Source organism: Haemaphysalis longicornis, unplaced genomic scaffold (genome assembly GCF_048455015.1).
Source record: "Haemaphysalis longicornis isolate Haplotype H1 unplaced genomic scaffold, Haemaphysalis longicornis Haplotype H1 scaffold_3, whole genome shotgun sequence".
NCBI classification, from domain to species: domain Eukaryota; kingdom Metazoa; phylum Arthropoda; class Arachnida; order Ixodida; family Ixodidae; genus Haemaphysalis; species Haemaphysalis longicornis.
In genome coordinates, this window is record NW_027526335.1 from 10,730,345 (window position 1) to 10,753,594 (window position 23,250).

At 47.5% G+C, this 23,250-nt stretch overlaps 1 protein-coding gene across 2 annotated transcripts in view; it reads left to right on the plus strand.

Annotated features, from left to right (window-relative positions):
* Nucleotides 1-509: 509 nt before the first annotated feature.
* Acj6 (abnormal chemosensory protein 6) overlaps nt 510-23,250 on the plus strand; it is a 58,539-nt gene continuing 35,798 nt past the window's right edge. For both annotated transcript variants that reach the window (XM_077702296.1, XM_077702297.1), the window contains exon 1: nt 510-1,300. In XM_077702296.1, coding sequence (XP_077558422.1) covers nt 1,121-1,300 — 180 coding nt within the window. In that variant the 5' untranslated portion in view covers nt 510-1,120. The remainder of the gene's footprint in view (nt 1,301-23,250) is intronic.

The following is a 23,250-nucleotide window of genomic DNA, read 5'->3' on the forward strand; positions in this document are numbered from 1 at the left end:
CTCTAGATCCAGCTGCTCGCTCGGCAACGTGCCTGGCGAACGCGGGTCGTTTAGGCGCGGGGGAAACCAGCTCGGCCCGCGACCCACGGCGACTGCTCATCACGCACGCGTGCCACATGGGCCCCCGTCGCCTCTCCCTCGCTGGCATCGAGCACGACGTGACGTCACGCGCCAGCGATCTGCGCACGCGCGTGCCAAGAGCTGAGCGCACGCCCTCCTCGCTCCGCACGCCTCCCTCGCTGTGCCGCAAAGCGCCCCAACGTGCTCTCGTTTCTTTGCGGGCGAAAGAGGACCGCTCTCCCCGCGGGATCCCGAAAAGGGTGGGAAGCTGCGAACTACGAACCCTTGGCGGGAGAGGACAGGGGAGGAGGGCGCCTCGTTCGCTCTCCCTCTGCCGCCTCCCGAAAGAAAAGAAGACCTGGCCGCGGGTGGAGGAAAGGCCGAAGACATCGGGCCGTCGCGCACCACCGCGGAAAAAGGCGGTGCCTCCGAGTTGCTAACTCCACAAGAACCGAAAGCGCCGCATCGACGGCAGCTGGTTTTGTGGCTCCCATTGGCGCGCCCGGGGTCCAGCGCGACTCGGTCGGTCTCAGGCCCACCATACGGCGGCGCCACCCTGGACGTGTGCGAGTGCGCGTTATTCCGTCCCACACGAGGGATTCGTCACACGTGCAGCCTCCAAACAGCGAGAAGACGCGAAACCCAGGGCACCGAGTGCTACTCATGGCTGGAGGTCTAAGCGATCATTTAGACTTCCTGGTACTGACCTAGAGTGACTACAGAAGGTTCAACATCCCTCGAAGCTGAAGCAGGAGGCAGAGATCGAGCCATTCGGACTGGGGTGCCGGGCCAGCGCACGCTCTGCTTGGAACGGGCCAAAACCTCGGAGCGAAACCTGGGAATACCAACATTGGAGGACCGCGGCGTCGGCGGCGTCGGCGGAGACGGGCGATGCCGCGAAAGCGGCGCGAATTATGAGGCGAGGAGCGGGCGACGCAAGTGAGCGCTGAGGCGCCCCGTGACCGTCGAGGCGGCGGCGGGCAGTTTTTGGCAGTGCGCGATCGCGAGCACGGCCGCCACCACGAAGCACGAGGGTGGCTCGTCGCTCAACTGGGACTGCATGGCAGCCATCATGAACGGCGGCAAGCAGCCGGCCTCGATGCCGCTGCCGCCGCACCTGGGCTCGGCTGCGGCGGCGGCGGCCGGGTCGTGCTTCTCGGGACGCTACTCGCCCACGTATCGGGCCGCGCCCCCGGACCCCATGCGCGCCAGGCACTGCGCCATGGCCAACGCGGCACCCGTGAGTACAACCACCGCCTCCTTCTAACCAATTGGTGGGGCAGCGCGCGCTGGCATGGTCACCCCTTGCGCGAACTCACGAGCTTCTGATCGAGACGACACCGCCGTACATACTGCTCCTGCAATGATTTCTGCCTGGTGCTCGGGTTAATTATTCAAACGCATCTCGCCTGTCACGTATCTTACTTAGAGTGACACAGCAAGAACGTGCGTAGTTGTTTCATCTTATTGACGAGAGCTTATATCACTTCGCTTGCTGGTATCTAAAACACCACCTCCTGTAATCCAGATTGGACGATTTGTGACAGATGAACAAATGCACTGCAAAAATTACAAGTTCGAATTAGGGGCTTACATTTTGGGTCAAAATTTAGGTTGCGAACAATGTGGTGTAGGTGCACATGGGGGTTGCCACTAGCTTGGGGAGGCGTCAAGTTGAGAGACGGGTCTTTTAATGCAGGCGGCAGGGGATGCATGTCGCCTTCGCCCGCGGGTCACCAGTGCGCTTATCTACCGTCCTAGTTTAGAGGGTATGACGTAGCAGCCTCATGGGCAGAGCACTCACAGTAACGTTTAACAGTAGCTTTGTGTGCTTCAAAAGCACAGCGGCCTCACGTCGCGCCCATTAGGCAAAGGATGTCGTTTCGAGGTTACAGGGCTTCGTGAATTCTTGTATTTACTTTGTGTCAGCCTTCTCCCCATTTGTCGCAAATAACATAATTACCAAATTATGCTACCTTCATGCCTATTATTAATTTCACATGAACGGTTTTTGTGTTTCAGTATTAACCAGCGTCATATTATCATAATACGCTCGACAGCTCATAAAAATATAAACGTGTGGTCCTATACATGATGTATGCTGACTCTAATATGCACGCATCATGACCATAGCAAGAAAAAGCAGTGTTGAAAGCGACCACAGGTTGCAAAAATGGTTTTATTAGGCAGGGCACAATATTGCCTGAGGGTGAAGAAATTGTTACAAGGTTACGTGAAGCGTCGTGGTATGTTCGTAGGGTTTAACATCAATTTTTTTGCTCTTTTTACGGACATTTATTCGGAATCGAAGAACCTTTATTCTTTTGCTACCCAATAAATCAGATGCATCTGCAGCCTCTGCATATTTTTGTTTTCGCAAATAAACTACTCGCCTTGCATCGTCCGGAAAGGTCTGGAAAGTTTGCTTCAAACCCGCCAATTTCCTATATTAATATTGCTCTCATTTTTTGTACACGTATTTCTTTCCACTTCACACAAAAAAAAAAGAACGACGCAAATCTTACTTTGATATTGAACATAAGGCTCACTGCTAAAATAGTTTTGATAACAATACAAGTGTATGGCACGTAAAATGGTGTCAAGTGCGTCAAGATATTGAGTGAGATAAATTACCTTCGTTCGCTATTGTTCAGCCTCGTTACTGCCAGTGATTTCTTTTATGTAAAAAGAACATCCGCAATACCGTCCTAGTAGTAGTCTGCAAGGCAGATCTCCGTACTAATTGGCTATTCATAACGTTTATGGCAAGCTAAAATTTGGACTAAATCGGGGTTGTGTTCATCACCTGTGCAGTCATTGTTCCCTTCTTGCGTCAGCAAATTTTGTTATGTCTACATGGCGCAAGTAGGCCTCATTCGAAATAGTTTCCGAGTTGCGCCTTGCCAGTTGTAAACGCGGTCACAGATGTTAGCCTGACAAATGGTGCCTCTTGACCTTTATGAGCTGAATTTATTGCAAATTTATGCTCCGATTACGCTGCATTTCTCGCAATGCTAGAACCACGTGATTCCAAAATTCAAAAACTGGGGCTCGTGACAAAGGCACTTCAGATGTGTTGTATAGTATCAGGTGAGAATGGTGACCGATCACTATCAGCATCAGGTGACAATGGCTATAAAGAATGCACGGCTTGCAATTTTCGAGAAGCCCTTTTAGTCTTATCATAACCAAGCTGCGCCTCTACAGCATTATGCGGGAAACTGAAGTAAACGATTTCGTGTTCACGCGTTCATAATTCACTAGTTGGAATGTGTCTCTGTTCCCTAACATCGATTCAGTGCCTACAACTCCCTCCCCGTGCCTTGCATTACACGCTTGTTCATTTTCAGGCAATATTTTCTTTCCCTTCTTGCTCTTTAAGCTGTTAACTGCTGAATCGTTTGCTGCTGCATGGGATCTTGAATGGTCGACAAAAGTCTAATGAGGTGGCCAATATATCTGAGAGAAAAAATTACTCCAGTTCAGTTGCTGCGAGCATTGTTGGCTCATTTTAATACAATTCCCAACCAACAACAAACCAAGTGAACGAGAATGTTAACTAAAGTTACCTTAGGTATCCTAAGTAAAGGTATCTTACTCCCTTAAATTAAGTAAGGTACTTACTTAAGTACTTTAAGTAAGTAAATGTATCCTAATTAAACAGTGGTTATTTTGTACTTCTGGTCTGTTTTCATTTCAAGCTTTTTTTTATCTAACCTTTTGTCCTCGGGGACACCAGAGACTTTTGTCATGCAAGTGGAAGCATGCGTATCCGCCTGTAAAGCGTGCATATCCGCACTAATAGTATTACTGAGAGAAAGCCTACCTACTGCCGGGTAAAGAAATTGTCGCTTGAAAGCGAAGGGGAGGAATACTTTTGGAGGTTTCTGGGCTGCTTGATATCGAATTCATAACGGGGCCAAGAAGAGGTAAGCAGAAAATTATCCAATAAAGAATTTACTGACAAAATGAATACCGAAACATTGGCGCTTTGTTTGGTAAATCAACTCAGCCTCAACGGTACTAGATCTTTCTCTTACTTCGCAAAGAATTTCTATGACCCATAAAGGTACGTGTACTCCCTCAACATAAAACGTTGTATATAACGCTGATACTGTGACCACCCCTAATATTACGTGATAATGATGTCACTAATCTGGTAATGCTTGCACGAACATGTACGATATATATGTCTATCTTCGTCGGCGGCTGGCTGAAAGAGCCACTGGCCCCTTCCTCCTGCACATTGGCCCCTCAGTCATTCCGAAGCTCAAGTGGCGGCTTTATTCCCACTCCGACCATGTAAACAACGGCGTGTAGGCTCTATACTTGTCCACATTATTCCTTTAATACGTAACCTTTAGGCAAACCATCTCCTGATTCATAGGATCGCGGAGCAGCAGAGCTTTCAGCTATGGCGGATACGAGAAGCCGTTGCCCGTAGAAATACACTACTATTAACAGTGCCTCAGCGATACACAGCAAATCGCGGAGAGGAAAGCACGGATTGCGAGCGACTCCCCGCCCTGCTAGCCGGTGCCCTTGCGGTTCCCAAGGCGTGCCGCCTGCATCCCCAATTTATAGCGGTGCCGCCAGCCGAACACCCGCCGCTCGCTCCATCGTCCGCAGCATGCTCACTGCAGTGTAATTTCAGCGCAAACGAAACTGCAAGGTGCTGTAGTTTTACAACTGCCCTTTTAATACCGCCACACCCTTTCGTCAACAATGTTTTCTTAAAATGTATGAAATGCGACAAAGGTTTAACGTGCGGTCAAAGAAGATAACAACCACAAAACATCCAGTACCAACTTTAATGTGGATGATATTTTTATGGCCAAGGGCTAATGTTAGTTTTGGCATTAAATTTCAACAAAAGAACGCACGAGAGACGTGAAGAATATTCTGAATGGGGAACGTGGAGTTAGCCCGTGAGATAGCTTCCTGTAAAGCGTGCTCTTTTGCAGCATCCGTCTTACTAAGGTAAAGCCAACCTCGTGTGAGGGAAGAAGTAGGGTGGCGGTATAATTTTGGAAGCGCATGGGGCGCTTAATTACGCCCCAAAAGAAAAGAAAATCTCAAAGAAATCGATAAAATGAAGAAAATAACGAGAATTCGAGCTACTCTTGTTCCGACACAATGTCTTCGACGAAAATTCAACTTGCGGCCAAAGAACAAAAGTCAGCACAAAATTTCGCGTTTCTTAAATTCTTGACACCCAGGACCAAACAATATGTTAACGAAACTCGGCAAAATGACTTACAACTAACGCGAAAGGTCTTTTGTCCTGAGAGCATGTTCCATTTAGCGCAGAACCTAGCTGCATGTAAAGTGCGCTTGCTCGCTGAAACATTATTACGAACGCATTAGATGACTCGGTAGGTCAGAAATCCGTTGTAATCGAGAAATGTAAGCCAAAATGACTCACAGCCTCAACAGAATAGAAGTAAAATATATGATCGCAAAGAAAATTAGGCACATCAGAGTCTGCGGGAATTGAACCCTTATACACATCATCCAGCAGTTCCAGTGTCCAGAGCAGTGCCACGCACATCTAATCAGAGGGATTTAACATTGTGCGTTCATTTCTCATCGTCATCATCATCAACAGCCTACTAGATCCAAAAGGACGAAGGCCTTACCACTCGACCTCCAACCGCTCCTGTCCTGCGCTGCTCGAGTCCATTCTTTGCCTTTAAATTTTCTTATTTTGTCTCTACACCGAGTTCTTGGCTTTCCCATTCTTTTAGGCCCGTCTCTCGGTATACACTCTGCTACCCTTGTGGACCGCTGGTTGTCATTTCGTTTAACTACGTGTCCAGCCCAAGCTCATTTCTTTTTCTTTATTTAAACTATGATATATTCTCTACTCGAGTTTGTTCTCTGATCCGGGAAGCTCGTTTCCTCTGCCTTAACACTAGTCCTATCATTATTCTTTCCATGGCGTGCTGCGCCGACCTAAGTCTGCTCTCAAGATGTTTAGTGAGGCGTCACGTTTTCACTCCATATTCCACCCCCAGCAGGACGCATTGGTTGTATATCCATCTTTTCAGCGATAGAGGTAGCAAAATGTTCATTATTTGGAAGTGTTTGCCGAGCGCATCCCAGCCCATACTTATTCTGCACCGGATTTCTTTCTCGTGGCTGGGATCAGCACACGCAATCTGACCCAGGTCGTTATAAACTTCTGCCTGTTATAGAGTTTCGTTACATATGCTTAAGAGGGTGCTTCGGATATGTTCATTCATCATTTATTCATATTTTTTTAGCCCCACGGCCTTGCTTTCTGATATTAGTTCCTCAATAATGGTTTGAAGGTGTTCTGAAGACCTGCTTAGAAAGCCTATGTCGTCTGCAAACCTCAAATGGCTCAAATATTCTTCGTTAATCTGTAATCCTGTGTTTCCCCAGTCAAGCTTCCTGTATACCCCCTCCAGACATGCTGTGAACAGTTTTGGCGAGATGGTATTACCCTGTCGCACGCCCTTTCAGATCGCGAGTTTGTTGCTTTGCTCGTCATGGATTTTACTGCCCGAACATCAGTTATATATGTTGTGTAGGTGTCTTATGTAGGTCTCCTCTATTGCCTAGTTTTTCAAACCTTCCAGCACTGCTGCGGTGCTTACTGAATCAAACGCTTTTTCATAGTTTATGATTAAAATGTAAATGGGTTTATTATGCTCTGCAGGATTACCGATCACTTGATCGGCGACATGAGTGAGGTCCATTGTTGAGTATCATTTCTAAACCCAGCCTGCTCTCTGGGTTGTTGCAAATGTAGGCTCTCACTTATTCGGTTAACAATTACTTTGGTAAACAGCTTGTGCACAACTGAGAGCGGGCTGATGGGTCTGTAGTTCTTTCACATCTATCGTACAGTGATACATTGTAACCACGGGGTTTACAGCAATGTACCGTGACGCGCAGCTGCCACATCCAACTTTCTGCAAACCGAAGACATCCAGCTTCTGTGGCACAACGGATGCCGCGAACACTTTATGGTACAGAGGTCCTTGGTTCAAAACCATCATGGGGGAAGCTAATATTGTTATTGCGAAAGCATTAGTAGACTCATTAAGTAGAAAATCCGGAGTCCTGCGTTGCAACCAAAAAAATGACCCAGAAAATGGCTGATGGCATAAAGATAATCAAGTCAAAAAATAAGTTAAAAAATTGGGTAGATTTGGGTCTGGATGGGAATTGAGGCGATAAGCGAAAACGTCAGCGTGTCTCCACTGCGACGCGCCTTATTGCCCGGGTGCAGCTTCGGCACGTTAAACTCCAAATCAATCTACCGAATGCGAATTAAAGCCAGATTCTTGGGAGTGTGAGACGACCGTGCCTTCCGACGCTTGGCTCTAGCCGACTAAGGGGGATCTGCTGCATGCCCTCGGCCTAGAAACGCGTGTGAGAGAAATGTACTAAGGCCCACGAGGGTCGTTAGAGCATGATAAATACAGAAGTAGCAAAGAGGCGAATAGCAAAGTAGGCTCCCGCTAAATGTCCCCTTTTGCTTGGCAATGCGTATGGGGGCATGTGCCCGCTTGGCGTTAGTAGCGGCATCTTGCGACATCCACTGAAACGTGCGATCGTACTGTGCTAGCTGAACAGGCGGTGCGGGTAGTTGCTCGCCTGTCGTTAAGCTTTTAGCTCTATCCTCGCTAACCGAAATTCCCAGCTGGATGTACAAGTTTGATGTTGCTTCGCACCTCGTAAGGTTCAACGTTACGGCTCAGTGACGTCAAGTCTAGATAAGTGCCTAACTAGAACGATTATCCAACGCAGTCAGCAAGAGTAACTAGGGGAAGGGGCAAATACACAAATGGAAAAGCATGTCGATGATAATGAGATGACATTCGGCAATTGGGCACTCCTGCTTTCACGCTGACAACGTCATACGAGGTGATTACGTGTGCTCATAATTTTATGGGGGAAGGCTACGTCTAGCATAGAAGAAAACAGTAGCGTGCGCATGAATCGTGGGGACACCTTTGAAAGACACAAGGCTGCTGACAGGAAAAAAAAAAGATAAGGCGCGCAAAGAGAGGTGAGAAGGGAATGCCATAGGAAAGAAATATAATAATTGAAAAACTTCTGAAAAACATAATTGATATTAGTGAGTGACCAAATTATCGTACAATGTTTGAAGCTAACATAGTGAAGTTAGCTTCAAAGGTCACTGAAGTGGCTTTACAAATGCAGGCGGCTTGAAATTTGCTAAATTCAATTATATTGTTTGGTGTAGAAAGTATGACAAGGGATTTAAATCCGGTATGGCAGAAAACCCACCCAGAAAAATCCGCTAAAATACAGCACAGAACATCGATTAAGTAGTTTACGACTGCCTTTGCGTTTTCACGAAACGGATTTGCACACGCACTCTCGATATTGGGCTATTATTTTCTATATCAAGTATAACGTCATGTTTATGTCGGCAAGCTGGTGAAAATACTGAACATTCGTACTTACGGTTAAAGACGCAGAAATCCGGCAGCCGATTCCTCGACAATATTTTCAAATGCAGCAAATGGGACAAGGAACAACGAATATTGCCCCGAAGGTAGCTGCCTGTAATGCCTGTAAATCGTGCTTATTTGCAGCAATAGTGTACTGAGGTAAAGCCAACCTTTTGTATGGAAGAAGACAGTATCAGAAGAGAAAGAGAGAGAGAGAGAGAGAAATAAGAAAATACTTTTTGTAGCGTCTGGGGTGCTTGATAGCGAATTTACATCAGCCGCTTGAGAATTTTTAAGGGGGAAGCTATATAAAAAACCGAATGGGGTAAGAAATAAGAGCAAAGTCTGGTCGCCCTTTGTCTCACTAATTTGCCTACTGTACGATATACGACGAAGACCAATCATGCGGTCGTTGACCCCCAACGAGTACAACAAGGGGATACAACAGTTGCGGACCACATTGATGTTTGCGACACAGCGTCATGTGCGTCAGCCTACGCTTTATCCCAGACAGCGTATCACCTGGCCCCCCGATGACCCCCACTGCAGTGGAATCTCCTACTCGTGAAAGCCCGTCTGGCACGAAGCTGTCATCCTTGCTTTGCAGGCAGTGTGGAGCGAGAGCGAGTCTCAATATTGTACCGCATTCTTACAATTCAAAGTCTACAAAGTATAATAACTCAAATAAAGTGCGTGGTCCGTTAATTGAAAAGAAAATACCCCAGTACCAAGGCTTTGTGGTCTGCACAACTGAGTAAGAGCAAAATAGGGGCCGAGCTAAAGTGGTGCAGTCCTAACTGAAGAATGAAATCAAGAGGCCAACGGTTTAAATATTTTTATTAGGAGGGAAAGAAAAAGAAGAACCTTTAAATAGGCATGTTTATGGTATGTTGACGGGGAACGCTTAAGATCGTTCCTGAAGCTCCGGAAACGACGACGTATTGCATCTCATCAGCCAACTGAGACGTTTAATACATTAAGGGCGCTTACGTTTTTCACCTTTTTTTGGCAATTAAAGGTCCCCAGTCAGCCGCTAACTAAAAGCCTTTATTTCGTAAGTGTGCTTTACTGCCCATTCACCAAACAAGGTTTATAAGATGCTGTCTAGAGATATCGCTTACTTTACAAGTCAAAAGGGGGCTGTTAGTACGTGCTAAGTGATAAATTTACTATGACGATGAACATTATATAAAAACCTATATTATTTTCCTTCACAAAAGCTTTTGTCGTAAATACAACCAGGGCACCCAGTCATTCCATGTGGTGGTTTTTAAAATTCATGCGATGACCATGCGAACGATGCTGGTAACCATGAGTTATGAGAATGATACTGACTGGGGCTATGCTACGAAGACTATGGGAACTCTCCTGTTGACCATGGGAACGCTGACGAACACTGTATGCCATGCTGTCACACCCTGCCGTTAGGAATGCCTACCTTCTAATCACAGTGACTCATCCGCTCATTACTGTTATAGAACCCCAGCAAAAGCTCATATGCGCATTCGCATGCACGTATCATGTGAAAATATGTAAAACAAATAAAATAAAAAGCCATATAAAATAGTGAAAGAAGCGCGCAAACACTTCAAAACGACGTGAACCTATTATGCCTAAGAAGTAAGGTGTTCTAAGCATGCAAGAAAACAATAGCTATTTTAAAAATAAGCTGTTGATTACACTTTGACAGAAGTGCTCAGCTGTCAAAGTAAAGGACGAGATACGGCAAAATAAAAGACGCACACGATCCCCCAAAGTGATACGGCTTACTAAGATGTATTTTGCATTACCGCCGAATGACCATTCGATGAGGATTCTTCAAAGGTCATAATGCTTGCCGTGGAAGTTTTTTGCAGTTCTTTTGTTTTTTATTGTTAAACTGCGGGCAAAAGGGATCACTGTGAGGCCAGTTCTGGACATAAACGTGCTTAGAAGGAAAACCAAAGCCCCTCAGTTCCCTTTATTGACCAAATAAAGCACCTTTGTAGCTATAAAGCCTTTAGATGATGACTGCCTGTTTGCCAGTGGTTTTATTATCAGCTGTAGGGGCCGCACTCACACCAATTCCACATCGAGGTAGCGGCGGCATGCGTGAGCTTTTAGCAGAAAAGCTGTTGAGAAGGTGAAACGCTCTTCTACCGTTGAGAGCCTCAGTTGCAACACAACATCACTTTGAATGCATCTATCGTTAAAATCTCCGAAGTACATGTGCGCTACATTGTCTATGCACCCTCTCATTTGTACTGAATTTCTAATCGGCTAATATTATTCTTGCTACTATTTCGAAAACGGGTTGATTATCTACCTAGCTGAACCCAGAAACACCCGCAATACTCTCGAATTGGAAGTAATGCATGCGAGATAAAATATGAGACCTCCAGCGCCATCATTAATTTTGTAAAATTGAAATTTTCGCTTTTTACTGAGATAAATGTTTTACCAAAACGATTGAATCAGAGATAACGCCGATATCTTAAAATAAGAAAATGGAATTGCGTTGTGAAAGAAGCGATGTCGTTTGTTACCACTCGACTTCCACTCGTCGTAAGTGAGGCTCGCCAAAGTCAACTTGGCATCGTTTCATCAGAGAACAGACGAATGAAGGATTATAAGTGGTGGTGGTGGTTTAATATGGTTAATGGAGCCGATATAAAATTTAAAATAAAATAAAAGCAGGTTGCGTCTTCTCATTCCAGAAGGCCGCGTCATCCTTCTTCCAGAATGAGGATGCTCAGGCCCGATTGACCAGGTATTCCTGGCCTTCAGGCCACGAGCTGGTCAGCCCGCTGACCAGAAGAATTTCTATACAATTCTATACAATCCCACTCAAGAATTTCTATACAAAGGGATAAGTAAACTCCGGGGCGTCACAGGTAACTAAATTTTAGAGGTGTGCTGTCGGGCATATGTGGTGGCGGATGAGGGTACGTCAAGTGCACGCATTTGGGAGGTTGCGGGCCGGGCAAGAAGGGGAGGGGGGGGGGGGGGGGTGAGAAATGTAGTCGTTACTATTGGCAATGTTAGACGCTCTAAATGTGGCCGAGCCGAATGGAAGTGTAGATGGGAGGTGGGAACAAGCCAAATTCCCTCAGAAAGATGGCAAGTTGGGCAAGTTGGTTCATGATTTCGAAGACAGAGCGAACAAGGAAAACAGAGGGAGGAACGACGGAGTCAGCGTTTTGTCTCGTCCCTGCCTCTGTTGTCCGCGTATACAGTTTGCGCTGTTTCTGAAATCACAAATTCCTTCCCCCGTGGGAACGCCCGAGGTGTGAGACCACGGACAGTGGCGTGTGTCGCCGCAACGAACCAGACACTTGCTATACATACGTCGTCCAATGCACCAATCGATCGGCACATGCACTGGCCGCAACCGACCCTCGCTACGCCATCATAACGTCCTTCACCTTTCTCTACGCCACTGTCGAAGAACCCACCATTGCCCTGACAACCACAACATCCTCCTCAGACTTCGTGACTATTGTGACGGCAGTCCCTGTTAGCGATACGCATACGATTGTTGCTATGCCACTGCTGGGAGAAGACGAGAACGAAGCTCGGCTTAAGACTTATGCTGCTGCTTACCTCTCCGCCTCCCAGCTTACCTTCAAGCAGACCGCATGTATCCCTAACTCCCAAACTTCTCCAAACACCCCAGCATCTCCGCTACATAAAATAGCTAGGAACTCCGCTCACCCCTCCTTTAGAAGTAATTTCCGTAAAGATAAAATAAACTGCTTCCTGATGCGGCCACAGAGTCATCAACAGACGAACTAAAATATACCGAGTGCACACAGAGAATGAACGTTTGTGGTTTCCCAGACACCTCTTAAACAGTTTGAATCGTGTGACAGCAGAGCGAAACGCGATTACGAACAAACACAAGCACAGCATGGAGTTAAGCAGCCGTGTGAAAATAATGCGCGTTTATCTTCCGCTCACGTTCGCTCGCATTTGTCGGGACATTAAAGGCGTGATGCGTCCGGTGACGTCAAACTTTCACGCCTCGGTGCTGCCATGAATAAATCATTCCAGCCGGCACGAGATGTTAAGCAGGGGGTGTTGTAATAGGCTACGACGTTGCGCAGGTGCGTCAACAAAGAGCGGAAACCAATTAAATTACGAGTAAAGGACGCACTGCTTTTGTAGCCGAAAATGAAATGTTTTCAAACCGAGAGCAACCCGGTCTTTGATTTTTGCTGTTTGAAGATAGCCCGATACATTTTTCGCAAAGGCTCGTTTATGCAATGTTATAACCCCACATAAAAAATATCGGGCCACCTCCACTAACGTGAAACCTGGTCAGGGGCGAAACATGCAGTGTATAAGTGTATTCTTGGCGCCTTGGAGTGTTTTCCAACGGAGATGAAACTGTTGGGGGGTACAGGTACAGTGGCAATTCTAGCCACTGTAGTACAGGTATAAAGCTTTGGTGTAAAAGTCTCTTGTCTTTGAAGCACGAAGCTGTCTAGCGCGAGGCGTAAACGAGTCTCCCGGTGTTTTTTTAGCACGCGTTACGTTCTAACTCGAGGCGTAAACGAGTTTCCCGGTGTTTTAGTACTGGGGCTACATGAGACGAATGACGATTACGACAACGATAGTGTCACGTAGCCAAAGACGACGCAGCTGTCTTGAAGGAAAAACAAGTTTATTGGAGCGAACTTGTGCTCCCCTAACAACTCAAAGAGAACACAGGCGGCGAAACAGCAGTGAGCAAAGTGACGTGCGCAGACCATAAACGTGCGCAAAGCATAAATAAACAAACCCAATTCATGGCTCGCGGCAATAGGAGACGCCAACAGCCCCAGCCCCTAAGGGGCTTCGCCCCGAACAAAACATTCAACAGTGCTGACCGAATACTGCCATTTATAGAAAGATTGTTTGCAGCCATTTGGAAACATGTGTGACATTCCAGCTGATATGCACAATAGGTCGCACGGACAGCGTAAATCTATTTGAACTTCCCCAAATGAAGCATTGTCAACAACGCATTTACTCTTGAAACAAATTTACTTGCCAACTCTGCGTCAGAGTGCAACTTATGCGATGCCGCTCATTAATTTTAGGTACATGGAATTTTAGGCGCATAATAGGGAACGGAAGATTCTGAAAAACTCCGAACACAGGTATGCCAACAAGTCAGCACAGTAGGGAATCTTTCTGCACATCGTACGAGGTGTAGGTGTGTCGTTGCCTTCAATAAAACCAACATTTTGTTCAGTGCGAAAAATAAAATGTCCCATGAGATATATTTGAGGCTTTTGCCAGGATATCAGGGTGTGAGGGAGAGTGTGTAGGCACTACTCCCATCACGCTCACCCAGCGGGAGGTTCTCTTTTTAAGAACATACTTTGAACGACAGCAGGTGGACCGGCTCTAACGCCCGCTAGCTTCCCATTTTACCCTTGTAAATTCCCTTTCTACGAAATCTGTCATTTTATTCTGTTTCTAGTATATACGTTTTCGCCTTCCTAACTGTTCATAACAGCAGCAACCCTTCGGCATGAACCCGAGTATAAACGACATTAAACCGGTAGCGTCATTCCGATTCATACAGTGTACAGAAGTGAACGCGCCTAGTGCCATCTTCTGGTTCGCTTTCAACACTGGCGTCATTCTTTTGACCGACTTCCAAAGAAGCCCCGTCGTTCAGTCTTCCGGGCTCTGAGGTAGAGTCTTGGGTTCCATTCCTGCAATCCTGCGTGTTTTTCTTTTTTCAGGTCAAGATATTTTTGCGTAAAAATGTTTTAAAACAGTAGCTGTACCCATTTTTAAGCAAACAACAGTGGTTCGGTATGCTTTAGATTGTTTTAGGCAGTGTGCAGCCGATCACCGTGATTTATTGAAGCTTTGCGCCAGGAAGGAAGGGCCGCTTCTGTACTGGAGAGCCACAGCCCGGTACGTGCAGCTTGACGTTCAACGAGTATACAATCAGTGCTTTTTCCAAGGGAACGATCGTCAAAGCTCAAAGTGGGGTGCTAGGCCTAGCATTCTTTGTTTAGATATAATGTTAGCTAACCTTCAGGTTGCGCATTACGACGTGTCGAAACATGTCATACTCATAGTATGGCAAGCTGCTGGTTCCGGTTGTCTGGTTCCGGTTGACCTCAAACCGTAACGTTAAGCCTGGTGCCAGGCGGTCGCCCACCGCGTCGCCGCCCCACCTCTTCTGCGCATTAACTTTTGCTCAAGTGAGCTATAAAACTGCGAAGTACGGAAATCTTTCGGAATGATACTTAACGAAAGAGGCTTTATTTTGTTCACATGATATCGGCCGAAATATGCTAATAGTGACTAAAAAAATTGCACAGCTCGCACTAGCGGTGCAACGCTGGAGAAACAGCAGAGCTGGCGGCCCCTAATTCGGCGATCTGGCTGTTGCAGGATTTCCGAACTTGCCGCTAAAAGTTCTCCATGACTGGCAGGCTCGGGTCGTTTCGTGCGCATCCTTTCACATCTCCCAAAGAAGACCGCGCTAGCACGTGCTAGGACCCGCGGCAATCGGCTTCGCGAACTCGGCGTCCGTGCTGCGAACGCACGTGAACTAGCGAGTAGAAGAGCACGCGAGGGATCACACCATGAACGCCTGACAGTGCTCTCCAAGGCTGAGCTGGCCGACACTGGGCGCTCCCCACGAGGCGCACGCTCACGGGCGCTCGGTATGTTTTTTTCTGTATTTTTTTCTGGTAACGCTGGACGGTGGAACTAAAATCTTAAAGAGCTTTGCTTTGAAAAAGTGATACTATTCAGAACAGAGCAACTGATGTTTGCTGGAAACATTGAAGACAAAACAGGTATTGCGGAAAGAGAGAGAGAGAAAACCTTTATACGAAAGCTGAAGAGGTCAGCCTCACGAACGGTAGGGCTTGCTACTCTAGCTGGAGGTTAATACAGTGACTTGACAGGGGGAAATAGAGAGAATTAAAAAGAAGTGAAAAAAAGGGGGTAGGGGAGATGCACACATATATAAAATGTATATGTTCAGATGGTTCACAGAAGCTCTTCTAGCCCTGTTTCCGCAAGAAAAGTGAGCAGAGTTTTTGTTCCCAGCGCTGCCTCATCACGATTTAGCCAGGGTCCAAGGAAGTGGGAGAGTTCTTGAGAACCTCCATGTCGGAGTCACACAAGTGCCTTCGATGCTGTTGCCCGCTGACTAGCATATATATCGCGGGCAGTGGCTTAAAATGTGCCTAATGGCGGCTCTACCCAGACCAGTTCAAACAAGAAGCTTCGGGTGTATGCAACGTTAAGTCGCAGCCGGTGTAGCCCGCCTTCACACGAATAAAAGTGCAGAACGCTCTGTTCGCGATAGAAAAATACCTCAGCAGCTTCAGGCTGCTTCTCTATCCTGAAAAGTGCGGTGCAATGGCATTCACCAAACTCAATGTATCTCGATACCCACTGGAGATAAATGGCGTGCAGATACCCTATGTTCGCAATCACAAATTTCTAGGCATTACGATTGACCGTTCGTTGTCCTGAGCTCCCCATATCAGGCGGCTCAAGGAGCTACTCCTTTCGTTCGTTCACGTTCTGCGGATGATGACAGGAAGAACCTGGGGCTGCTAAGTGTCAGCACTCTTGCGGTTCTACAAACCGCTCTTCTTAGTCCTCTTGTGATATAGCCTTCCGGCTTTACATGCTGTGTCCAGGACAAAATTGAAGGTTCTGGAAAACTTGCAAGCTCGAGCACTGCGAAAATGCCTGGTCCTTCAAAAATGCACCTCCACAATACGATTCTAACGTGAGGCAAGGTACTTTCCGTTCACAAGAAGTGCTCCGCACTGGCCTTCGACACGTTTCTCGATGCTTTGCTCATCCCCTGGCTGCCGCTTCTGCATCTCTCGTGGTGCACGTCCGGCCGTCTAATTTACCTCCCACCCAAGCTGTCTGCTACTCCACCGTGGTTGTACGCGGCATGGGTTGTGTGCACCACTGTACCTGGAATAGGCAAAGAGTCGTCTATGCCGGCATCGGCGTTGACATATGTTGTCCTGGAGCATATCGACACCCGTTGTCCAGACCACATCCAAGTGTACATGGATGGATCTGTGACTTCGGCCTCTTTGGCAATCGGCGTATGGATTCCGTCAGCGGGATGGTCCATTAAAGGTCTTGCTGGAAGGAAGTCTGTGAGTGGTACCTTGAAGCATGTAGTTCATTCCACAAGATACGTGCAGCACTGCGGAGGCTAAATTGTTGTCAACAGTCCACCCATTGAGGGCGCCTAACTCATCGTGAAGAAAGCGACAAAAGGCGCCGGGGCTTTGCGGTTCTGTCTGCCGAGAGGGGAGAAGGAAAGGTCCTTTCAAGGACCCCTTCACGGTTTGTTAGGCGCCCTCGGCGGACGGATTGTTGCCAACAATTTAGCATCCGCAGTGCTGCACGTAGCTTGTGGAATAAACTACAGCACAGCGTTTCATACGCGAGGTAGCCCTTCCACTACTCAAACAAAATACTAGAACAGGCGGAGGAACATAGGTATCGTGGACAAGGTGACCACTGCTGATGCAACCTAAGAGTAAGAAATCAGACTTTCGCAACTACTATGTTCTGGAGTGCAAACGCTAAGCACCCTAATTTATTGAACAGCAGTTTATCTTTGTCATTGAAAATTTTTATAAAACCAATGCGTACTTTCAGTACTAACTTACGGGTGCAGTGAGTTTGAGTCTTGAGTCTTAGTGAGTTTGAACCTTGAAGGAAAACTTACGTCAGCTATGCTTAAACGCCATTTTCAGCAGCTTTATACTGCAAGCTTGCTCTTGTTATTATAACATTCCCTATTACACTGAAGGTAAACTTGACATGCGAAATGACTGAAGGATGCCCCTTCTGATCGTTCAAGCATTGAAATGAAGCAATGCCCGCCTTCATGGAGCCTTCCCCAAAGCGTGGTTCCTGGAAACCCTGTCCAGCAGCCAGCGTCTACTGCCGGGCTCTATTTCTAGAAAATGCTCGCTGGGCCATAAATGTCAAAACTTTAGCTGCCACTTCGAGGTCCGAGAAGCCGATGTTGCTGACGTCTACAAACATCTGTTCCGGCGCCTTCGGTGGTTCAGCTATTGCTGCAACAATATTTCTATGTGACTCTCTGGCGGACTCTTGAAAAGCAGAACTGTTTACTCGCTGAACGTACGTCTAGTCAGGACATTTACCTTCATTAAGCTTTCACTACAGCAGTTCCCTACGAGAGTTAGGAGAACTTCGCTCTTGTCCGACTTGGTCTTTTCGTAATGACTGCGCGCGTTGCGTCACCGTTTCCCTTGCTAGCTCCGCCTGTACCTAGCTACCGGGTGTATTACGCAACATACCAGCTACTCCGCCCCTCACCAAGATGTTACGGAGAAGCATGGGTAGCAGGTATATTACGTGATGCACATGGTAGACGGGGAGAGGCGGAACAACGACGCGCGTTAGCTCGTTGTTGTTCCGCCTCTCGAATCGTCGTTGTTCTTGCTCTTTAGGCTGGCTGAGTACCGCCTTATTCCTTTCGGCGGAGCCTCATGGCGCATAGCCCGACCGACTAGCAACGTACCCAAACCAGCCCAGCATATTGTGCCCATCATCATCATCATACTGAGCCAGCCAGGTTTGGCACATAGCCTAACACCTCGTTACGATATGAAGCTGAGCGGAGTCATTGCCAAGAAAGCTTTAGCAACCACCGAATAGTTACAAGCTACTACATTGCTGCTGCGCCCGTTGATGAGCAGATACCGCATTCTGTCACCTTATCGCGGCAATACCACCGCTGTCTTGGTATCCATGTCGGGTTCGACGCCTGGAACGGCAGAGGGAAGAAAACACCTTTACCGCTATACCGAAGCCTCGTTTCGAATCCGAGCACGTGCTGCAGGCGATGTCGTGCTTGGGTGCCTTGCGCTGGACACACCGGGCAGCGGCAGCAGCAACAGAGCGTTGACTAAACTCCAGGCATCGCTGGTCACGATGCTGGCGCGTCAACCGTGACGCCACGCCGGACCTCGGGCCTTCATCAGGGGCATTGGAGCGCTCATTAACGGCTCCCCGTTACCGTGCCGTTTAAGCGTGCCCCCGTGATTGGGGTCGCTGATGAAATGAACTACAGGGAAGCACCACCGCAACTTTACTGCATCGTCTATCGTCACGTGGTCACCTTTTATACTGTGCACTTCGCGGCCCACCATCATACCTGCTGATCCACACCGAGGCGGCGGCATTGATTTCCGAAAGGTTTCGTGTCATTTCTGAGTTGATACAAAACATCTGTAACTGTGTTTTGTAGAACCTGATTTCTAACTATGTGCTAAGCGTATCTTGCAGTGTTCCTGCACATTTTTAGCGTCGTTTTTGTTCTAAAGGTATTATTACATGGGCTACACATAAGGGAAACGAAGAAAAACACGACCACTAGCAATGTTTGACTATTCGCATGATCATCCATTGGCGAGAATGCCGTGCAAATTAAGCTGGTGCGCTTTACCTGTGAGGAGAATATCGGTGTTCGGTGGCCCAAGGGGCACCTGTTACTTGCACAATATTAATCATTTAACTTACCTTCAACTTTTGTTTTACGCGAACAATATTCTTAATTCGACCAGGAGTCAACATGTCTTTGTTTTATTCGAGAGTAGTATGCGTTTATAGCTCGCTCAACGCTATACAGACACCGAATAACCTTGTTTTTACAAAAAGGTGTTACAAATATAGACAAACCTTCAAAATTTCCGCTAATCAATGTCAGCAATAACATCATCAACGATAACAAGAACCGAGCCCTCAATGTGTTTACTTCATCCCAGCGTTGAAGTAGTGTGATCAAAGGGAACCAGTGGACAAACCGCAATCGCACAATTATGTTTATTGGCGATAACTTTTTTCTGCGGCCGACCATCGCACAAACGAATCCCTCTGACGTGATAAGGTGACTGAGAGAAAGTGGCTTTTTCATCTACTCGATCATCAAGCTTGAATGTTCGGCGTTCGCTTTAACAATGGTAGAATTGCTTCTCTAAGCATTGGTAGAGAAGTCGCCATACAAGGTTCAGTGTCCGTCGTACGTGTGGCTGAGCCAGTGTGCACTGAGAGGAGCGGTATTCCACTATGGTGGTTCAACTTCACACGATCCAGGGCGGGGCGGGATCGCTCACCGCTGAGTGACGAGGAATGTAATTGCCCGCCTGCCTCGCACATATGAGTAGCGGGGTCCACACTTATTGCCCCGCCCAAGCCATAAAGAAGCGGCTTCCCCCTCACCACTGCTTCTTTTGAAGCACTCGAGATGGCGACTACAACACCGTCCTGCTCATCTGGAGGGCAACGTTACTTGTTCTACAGCGAGTTCCTCGGTGCCCATTGCGTCTCATTAAGAGCGGGGTCCCGTTCCTCGATCCGCCCCAAGTTTATTGAGGAAGCAGGTTGGTGAGAATCCCGTTATTACCAGTCATATTCGTGGTGGGCATTCACGTGCCTTCCCTGGCCAAGCCTAAATCCCGGTGACATCTGGGACTTTAAAACGAGAAACAGAGCGAAGGTGTAGCGGACCGCCTCTTACTCGAGAACCTGAACAAGTGAGTTGCATAGGTGAGATTGAAAGGAAACGTCACTCCGAACCTGCATTGTAGTGATGATTTCCCGGTTGGCCCGGGCCTTTCGTCCCGTTCTTAGCGGGTTTTTTTCGTTAGCTGGCACAGCCTATTATCATTCTCGTTTGACTACAAATTCCACGAATCACCGTTCCGCTGCCACATTCGCGAAGGAGTGTTTTTATTTTTATCGGGCCCCGCCATCAGCGGCAGTCAAATGAACAGGTGGTCTGCTAAACGCTAGCGGAGCGCCCTAGCCTCCCTTTCTATACGGCCAGTAGACGACCGCGGACAAACGGTTGTTTCAAGCAAGCCCGCGGAAATATAAACACTGCGGGGGTGCAAACAGCGGACGCGTCTTGGCGATCCTTTTTCCCTCGTCCATCGGCACCACCGTCCCGAGCGAGCGCAGCGTCCCACTGCGGAACGGCAGCCGGATTGCGCGAGAAGGGAAGGGGTTGGCGCGGAGGACGGGGAGGAGGGCGGGCGGCGGCGGCGGCGGGCCTCGGCTTTAAATCTTAATGAGCCGGCGCCTGTAATAATTCAGTAGGTTTGGAAAGGCAGATTTCGGCCAACTTGAGCCCCGGCCACTCGAAACAACAGGTCCGCTCCCTCTTCGCTCCGCTCCCACGGGCTCGACGGTCGCTTTAGCACCGACCGGCTCGGCTAAGCGGCGCGTGGCGCCGATTCACGCCCGCCTCCACGCACACGCGGACGGCGGCGAGCGTGAGATCGGGCGCGCAGCGCCCGCTACGCCTGTGACATGCGATGCGACGACGCGCCTGTATCGGCGGCGGCCACTTCAAGGAGTACGGCAGTGACGCGCCTGCTGTACTCCACTGTGTTTTTTGTCGTCTTTTAATGTGCCCAGCATTCGTAGAATTGCTTCTGGACGATTTGTTTCCCGACGGTTCAACTTCATCAAAAACTCCGGAAAATGTGCTGTTGTCTTTCCTCCGGAAAGCTGACAGAAATAATTGTCATTAGGGTGCGGGAAGGCCAACAACCGACTGATAAGTGCTGAAGCGCACCGTATAATCTCACCACGAAAATGAGATACCCAGTGCTTCCCTCCAACCTCCCGCCCTGGCAAAAGCACTGCCAAAGATCTGCCCCCAACTCAGAACGGTGCACAATGATTAACTCAACGCAGCTGATGTTCTTCTGCGTATTCCTGCATTATTTCTTCGTAAGTTATCTTCTGCGCGTAGAACCATGAAATTTAGCTTGAGTGCTTCAGGACTGAAGAAACATGCAACTATACGCGTTCCTTCACAGATTTTGATGAGGGATTCACATGACGAAAAACTGTTTCTTTAATTACCCACTCGAGGTTGTCTCACACAATGGGGTAACTATCAAATAAACCCTAGTCTGATGTAATCTAGCAGACCAACTGTTAAGGTTTGATAAACTAGACAGCAAGTGGCGGTGACGTCGTACGAGTACGCAGTCGGGCAGCTTGAAGTGAGTGCACAATTTTAGTTTGATATGGTCATTGCTCCTGCTGTTGTTTGTTTCTGAAGACATCCTTACCGTAGAAACAGGCCAGAGTAGGAGCAGGATTTTCAGGGGTCAGCGTGCGGAACTACTCGAGGCTGGCTAGGCATGCTAGGCGTGAGTCAGATATAAGCAGAGTGCCGGGTTGGGTGAGTTAGTGATCCATCATGACAACTACAGCACAGCAAAAAACGAGAACGAAAGTGAAGACACACGAAAGGAACGTTGTATTCCAAGTGCTTGTTTTTTACTTTTCTACTTCTATATTTGCAAAGTTCAAAGTTATTTTCTGAAGTACCATGGCGTGTGTTCTGCAGTGTAGGTATACTAGAGGAGGTACCATGGTTGGAAACTGCAGGCGGGATGTCCTATGCTTCCACACAATAAATAGCGAGCATTGTAAAATGTATGGGTTGAAATTTCCAATATATTAGCACGTAATGGTCAAAGTAATAAGATTTTGTCCCAATACAAAGACGCCTACAGTCTTCATACAACATGATACAAATTTATAAACGAAATGAAAACATAACATAAGTTCCAATCAAGAAAAAAAGAAAAATACAGTACAATAGAGTTGTTACCAGGGAAATAATTTAAACATGTGCACACACGCACAAAGAAACAAGAGCCAAGAATTGGCCGACAGAACTAAGACCAGTAATAATGTCGTAGTCTAATTTTTAGATTCCGTTAGGTGCACTCGTAAATATTTTTAAACAAGTAAATGGATTTACAGCTTTTGACGCCGATGTTCCACAAGGTCGTTGCGGAAATTGCGATAGTTTGTTTCCTCTAATTTGTTCTTATTTTGGGCCGTATCAGGTTATTTTGAGCCGCAACACGTGTACTATCAGGGTTGGACACTAAATGAGAAGGGAACATGTCAAGTACAAGGCCATTATTTATTTCACGGAATTATTGCGTGTGTCGGGAAGTGGGCGGGAGGAGAGGGGGATAGACTCAAATTTAATGCACGTGCGTTGACCAGGGTGATTCAGCTATGCCAAAGCTGTTCATTTCGATTTTTCTTGCACACGAACTGTTACTTCCAGTCATAAAACAACGAAGATTATCGGTTACAGTTTGAGAGTAGTAGTGGTATATACTTATATTGGCCGCAAGTGTGTAGGGTAGTGAAGGGGACGATCTTCTGCGCTGGTGTTGAAGTGATCATCCTGGGTTGTTGGTGTCCCTAAGTCCGATATGCCACGGCCTACCGCAGCACGAACGGCCCGGGTCACCAGGCCACGCTGGTGCTTCATGTCTGTGCTTGTCCGCAGGGCCTAACACTGATCCGGTGATGGTGCCAGGGTCTGCGGTAGTTCATTTAAGCCCCTACACTCCCACACCATGGGGTAGAGGGTGTTGGGCTTTCCGCTACAGAACTTGTATTCGTAGCGGAATGATGAGGGGTACACCATATGCGTGGCATGCAGAAATGCGTGGCATGCAATTGTGTGGCATGCAGAAATGTATTTTTTTCTCTCTTTTTTGTATATAGTCTGCTTAGTTGTGTTGCTTCTTTGGTGATCTATGGATGTGCAGGCGCGTACTTTCTTCGTGTATACGCCTGAGGTGTTCCAAGATGTCCCCGCTTTGTTTGGCAATAGGGTGGCTATGTAGCATCCTGTGGAGGAGGTGTGTTCCCGACAAGGCGACTGTCCGGAGTT